At 43.1% G+C, this 6,532-nt stretch overlaps 1 protein-coding gene across 1 annotated transcript in view; it reads right to left on the minus strand.

The window, feature by feature from the left end:
• Positions 1-3,593: 3,593 nt before the first annotated feature.
• Positions 3,594-6,532, minus strand: part of CHAMP1 (chromosome alignment maintaining phosphoprotein 1) — a 10,718-nt gene continuing 7,779 nt past the window's right edge. Inside the window, 1 exon segment of the mRNA XM_019529606.1 lies at positions 3,594-6,532. This exon segment is cut by the window's right edge and continues 71 nt beyond it. Coding sequence (XP_019385151.1) covers positions 4,375-6,532 — 2,158 coding nt within the window. The 3' untranslated portion in view covers positions 3,594-4,374.

Consider the following 6,532-nt stretch of genomic DNA (forward strand, 5'->3'; position numbering starts at 1 on the left):
AAGAGACTGTTTCAAGCTTCAAGTGAATGAATGGGCAGAATGTTAAAACAGCGTTGAAACAGCCTCACTGTTTCAAAGAAGTGAAACGGAACAGCAGTTTCGAATCAAAATGAAATTTGAAATGAATGCTGTTCTGTTGAAAGCTTGAAACTCATGTTGAAACAGAATGGTGCCATTTCACACAGCCCTACCATATATACCTTTACCAATTATAGAATCACAGAAAATTAGGTTGGGAGGGACCTCAGGAGGTCATATAGTCCAATCCCCTGCTCAAAGCAGGCCCATCCCCAACTAGATCATCCCAGCCAGGTCTTTGTCTAGCTGGATTTAAAACCTCCAAGGACAGAGATTCCACAACTTCTCAATAATCTGTTCTAGTGCTTTACTACCCTCCATGAGAGAGTTTTTTGTAATATCTAACCTAAACTTTCCTTGCTGCAACTTGAAACCATTGATAGTTGTTCTGTCATCTAAAAAACTCTTAACTCCATCCTTTTTGGAACTACCCTTCAGATAGTTGAAGGCTGCTATTAAATCCACTCTCAGTCTTCTCTTCTCTAGACAAAATAAGCCCAGTTCTCTCACCCTCTCCTCTGAAGTCATGTGCCCCAGGCCCTAAGCATTTTTGTTGCCCTCTGCTGGACTCTCTCCAATTTGTCCACATCCTTTCTGTGTTGGGGGGCACAAAACTGGACACAGTACTCCAGATGTAGCTTTACCAATGCTGAATAGAGGGGAAAGATTACTTGCCTTTATCTTTTGGCAACACTTCTACCAATGCAGCCCAGCATGCTGTTAGCCTGCTTGGCAAAACAGTCACACTGTTGGGTTATATTCAGCTTATTATCCACTGTAACCTCCAGGACCTTTTCTGCAGGGCTGCTGCCCATCCAGCCAGTCCCCAGCATGTACTGGTGCATGGGATCGTTCTAAATGCACGACTTTGCACTTGTCCTTATTGAACCTTATATCTTTTGGTCCAATCCCCCAATTTGTCTACGTCTCTCTAAATCCTAGCCCTACCCTCCAGCATATCTACTACTCCCCCCAGCTTGATGTTATTTGCAAACTTGCTGAGGCTGCAAACCATCCCATCTTCCAGGTCATTGATAGAGATACTGAACAAAACCAGCCCCAGGACCAACTCTTGGGGCATTCCACTCAATACTGGCTGCCAGCTAGGCATCCAGCCATTGACTGCTTTGAGCCTGACACTCCAGCCAGTTTTCTATACACCTTACCATGCATACATCCAACCTATACTTCCTTAGATTGCTTGCAAGAATGTTGTGGGAGTATCAAATTGCTATTTGATTACACAAGTCTCTGGGATAGATGCTATATCTAACAGGACAGTCCTTCAATTACTGATCATCTAGGACAAAGTGCTCAACCTCCCCCCTCCCTCACATCTGACCACTGACATGCATCATCCAGCCAGTGGGTCTGTGGGGAGCTCTGCAGACTTGTAGATTGGTAATAGAGGGCCTGACCCCACCATGTAGGATGAGGCAGGGGTAGTGTGGGGCCCTGATCCTGGTACACAGGGTCGATGTGGAACCCTGAAGCCCCAATCCTGGTGGGGGGACCAAGGCCAAGGCCTTTCCCCCTTCTCCACATACAAGGCCCAGTCCTGGCACATAGCCTGAGGGGGCCTAGCCAAGGCTACACAGGGCCTGATACAGGGATGTGGGCCTAGCCCTGCATCCCTCATCTGTCCCACAGAGCCAAAAGGCTGAGCACCACTGATGTAAGAGACTCAAGATTCACCTTGAGGTATATGTCACCATTCTGTTGACTCAAGATATTGCTCATCTCGGATCTCTTGACTCAGGAAGGAGTTATCCACCTTGGAGTCACCCAGAGCATGAATGTATACGTGGACAATTACTCGGAGCAAGAATTATTTACCTGTAACTGGAGTTTACTAAGTGTGTTGTCCACATGAACATTAACAACCCATCCTCCTTTTCCTCTCCTCCGATTTCATATACAGGCATACCTCGTTTTATTGCGGTTCGCTTTATTGCGCTTCGCAGATATTGCGTTTTTTACAAATTGAAGGTTTGTGGCAACCCTGTGTCGAGCAAGTCAAGGAATCTACTCCTGGTGAAGATGCTGTGAACATTGTTGAAATGACAACAAAGGATTTAGAATATTACATAAACTTAGTTGATGAAGCAGCGGCAGGGTTTGAGAGGATTGATTCCAATTTTGAAAGAAGTTCTACTGTGGGTAAAATGCTATCAAACAGCATCGCATGCTACAGAGAAATCTTGCTTGAAAGGAAGAGTCAATTGATGCGGCAAACTTCATTGTTGTCTTATTTTAAGAAATTGCCACAGCCACCCCAACCTTCAGCAACCACCACCCTGATCAGTCAGCAGCCATCAACATCGAGGCAAGACCCTCCACCAGCAAAAAGATTACAACTCGCTGAAGGCTCAGATGATGGTTAGCATTTTTTAGCAATAAAGTACTTTTTAATTAAGGTATATACATTGTTTTTTTAGACATAATGCTATTGCACACTTAATAGACTATAGTGTAAACATAACTTTTATATGCACTGGGAAACCAAAAAATTTGTGTGGCTTGCTTTATTGCGATATTCACTTTATTGCAGTGGTCTGGAACTGAACCCACAATATCTCTGAGGTATGCCTGTAGTATGGGACCCCGCCGCTGAGAGGGAAATGAGGAACCAGAAGCATGTGCCACCCTTTATACTCTTGGTGCCAGAACACATGCTACACATGCTGCTGGGGCAAAAAGTATCCAATCAAATCTCAGAGGCAAGATGCACAAATCTAAATGCATGTCCACAATACATCTAAAGAACCTTCTAGGAACTTAACTTCATTTTTAAGTTGTTGACAATTCTAACAATATTTTTGTCTACATATTTTGACAACAGTAACACCAATGGACCAACTAGTAAAATATTAATAGGGTACTCAGAAAATGAGTGAAATAGTGAACACAAGAACATGTTTTCTTTGCCTATAATGGAACTTGTATTTGTATAACCCTGCAGATGATCTTAAAATTCTCAAATGATTAGGGGAGAACTACAAATAGAATACAGATACTCAAATGACCTGACAGATTATTTATTCCATCTCCTTACCAATGCAGGATTATTTTCAGCAGTCAATTATTTTTGTTGTTTGTAACATGCTAACAAGTGTGATGAAAATGCACGTAATCAGTTACAAATAGTTGTTTCAGTTTAGGAGAGACAGATAAAGGCCAACATTTACCACCTGTGCTATCAGACAAATATCTAAAGTTAACACAAAGAGAGACAACCTCCCTTCCAAAACAACAGTGTATACTTCTATTTCCCCTTCCATGCTATACTGCATTTTCTCCTTTTAACACTTAATATTTTTCCAAAGTGTAGAGAGGTGGTGTAAACTAGCTTGACTTCTATATGCTGATGAAAACAGCTGTCATATCTACAGATCTTGTAAAAATGCTACGTAATTCCACATTATATGCTGTTAGTCAGCTGTATTTAGAAGATTACAATGTAATGAAATACCAAAAGCTTTGCTTTAAATTTGAAAGAGTAGACAAGAAAAATATCCAATGTCCAGGTTTGCCTTTTATTGTTAAAAGTATTAAGTGTAACATTTCACCAGATACAAATCAGGTTTTTCTGGCATAACATCAGCATCAACTCAAGAATTCTCGTTATATATACAATCAATCTCATATAACACTCCATAAATGTAAAGTCTATTAGTACATGCTTAAAAACATGATCAAAATACATCAACGCAAAGAAGTACCTTGACATTTTCAGATCTTAAGACATTTAATCCAGAGGTGAGTACAGTAAATTTCCAACAAATGGCTATATACTCAATTACAAGGTCAGAGCATAATTACTCAAAAAACCCCAATGTCAGTCTCTCATGCCTTACTCATTCACATTCAATTTGGTGAGGCTTCATACTCTGAAAGCATGCTCCACATTTTGAAAAATAAGACATCTAACAGATGTGAAAAATTTTGTCCAGTCTTCACAGTAACATATGGGCTGCTTGCCACACCTTGACTCTACTGCCTCCATGTTCTTAACAATTACAAAACTAAGTTTCATCTGTTTTGGTTTCAGAAATGTAGCACTTCTAGATAACAAAGTATGAATTTACCAGTGATTAATACACAGACATGGATATTTATTTTAAAAACATTTGAAAAGTAAATCCTTTCAGTAATACAGCTATAAGACAAGTTAAACATAATACAATAAACCATGCATGACTAGTCAAAACAGCTAAACTACTTAGTTGACTAACATAGAGCAACATTTTTAATATTTCACTAAATTAAACCTCTCTGGTACAAGGAAAAAACGCATCAAATTTGTTCCTCAACTGGTTCAAGGCTGTCCAAATGTTTTTTATTTGCCTCTTCACTATGACGGCTTTGGCAATGGGTTAAATGTTTCTTAAAACCTCGGGGAAAACTCGATTCAAAATTACAACGTGGACATTTAAGCAAACTCTGACCATGAGCAGCAACATGGTTTTTAAGAAGAGACTCCAAAAGAAAAGCTTTCCCACATATTTTACATTTATATGGACTTTGAACATTATGCTTGTTCACTAAATGATGCAAAACAGCACCTTTTTTCATTGCACGACAGCAACAAATTTTGCAATAATACTTTCCCTTTCCACGCTTCATATATTTTGCTATTTCTTCCTCTGAAATGAAAGCTTCCTTCTCTTCTGTAAACTGTAGTACACACTGTGGCTGAATGGGAGTAGCTGGTTCTGTTTTGCTCTCTTTGCTGTATTCAGATGATTCTGCATCAAATTGTTCTTGATCACTGTTGGATTCTTGTTCCTTTACCTCCACTGAATCCATCTCCATCTCTGTTTTTGCACATTCACTGCTATTTAGTTCAGAATCAGAGTTCTCCTGATTCTCCTTCTTGAGCTTCTTCTTTGGACATGAATACAATGCATCTTCTGGAGGTTCCTTACTTAAGACTGGCTGCTCTTCTTGAGGCAACAGATCATCCAGTGGTTTTTGATCTTCTAAATTCTGAGATAAGAAGTCACTTTCATCAGGTGCACTGGGTGATTGAGGCTCAGAGGAAACAGATGGAGCAGGTTTATGGAGATCAGGGAAGACAGCATTTTTCTGGACCTCAGAGGAAACAGCAGGGGTAGGTTTGAGGGGTTCGACAGACAGAGGAGGCTTCTGTACCTCAGAGGAAACAACAGGAGCAGGTTTAAGGGGTTCAGTAGAAAGGGAATGTTTCTGGGTCTCAGGGGAAACAGCAGGAGCAGATTTCTGAGAATCAACAAAAAGAGCTTGCTTCTGGGTCTCAGACGAAAGAGTAGGCGCAGGTTTCTGGCACTCCACGAAGAGGGCATGTTTCTGGCTCTCAGGAGAAGCAACAGGAGCAGATTTCTGAGGCTCTGGGAAACAGGTATGTTCTTGGGCTTCAGAGGAAACAGCAGAAAGTTTCTGAGGCTCTGGGAAAAAGGCAGACTTCTGGATTTCAGGAGAAACAGGAGCAGGTTTCTGGGCCTCAGCAAAGACAGCATGTTTCTGCATTTCAGCAGACATCTGTGTCTGAGGTTCAGTGAAGAAAGAACGTTTCTGCACCTCAGAGGAAACAGCAGGAACAGATTTTCGAGACTCAGGAAAGAGAGCTCGTTTCCGAGGTTCAGGGAAGTGGGCCCGTTTCTGTACCTCAGGAGAAACAGCAGGAGCAGACTTCTGAGTCTCAGGGAAGAAAGTAGACTTCCGGGACTCAGCATGTTTCCAAGGCTCAGGAGAAACAGAGGGACCAGGTTTGCGGATCTCAGAAAAGAAGGAAGGTTTCCAAACTTCAGAGGAAACAGTGTGACTAGGCTTTCGGAGTTCAGGTGAAACAGGGGGAGAAGGCTTCCATGTATCAGGGGAAAGAACAGGTTTCCAACCTTCTGGGTAAACAGATGAGATGGGCTTCCATGGCTCAGAAGATACAAGAGATTTCTGAGATTCTGAGAAGGATGTAGATTTCCAAGGGTCAGGAACAAGCCTCCGAGGTTCTGGGGACACAACAGGGCCTGGCCGTCGGGGCTCTGGAGACACAACGGGGCCTGGCCGTCGGGGCTCTGGGCCAGATCTGCGGGGCTCTATGGGTGGAGCCAGGGCAGATTTTGAGGCCCAAGGTGAAACACTGGGGGAAGATTTCTGCAGTTCATGTGGAATAACTGGGGTAGATCTCCAAGGCTCAGGAGAAACTGTGGGAGCAGGTCCCCATGGCTCTGGAGAACCCGAGGAAGCAGGCCTCCGTGGCTCAGGGGAAGCAGTAGGAGCTGGCCTTCGCATCTGAGTAACATGCCTCCTTGGCTCAGGGGACACGGCTGGAGCATACCTTCGTGGTTCAGGGGACACAGCTGGGGCAGGTTTCTTTGGCTCCGGGGACACGGCCGGAGAATGCCTGCGCGGCTCCGGGGACACGGCCGGGGAATGCCTGCGCGGCTCTGGGGACACGGCCGGGGAATGCCTGCGC

This window comes from Crocodylus porosus, unplaced genomic scaffold (genome assembly GCF_001723895.1).
Source record: "Crocodylus porosus isolate Cpor-Errol unplaced genomic scaffold, CroPor_comp1, whole genome shotgun sequence".
Taxonomy (NCBI): Eukaryota; Metazoa; Chordata; order Crocodylia; family Crocodylidae; genus Crocodylus; species Crocodylus porosus.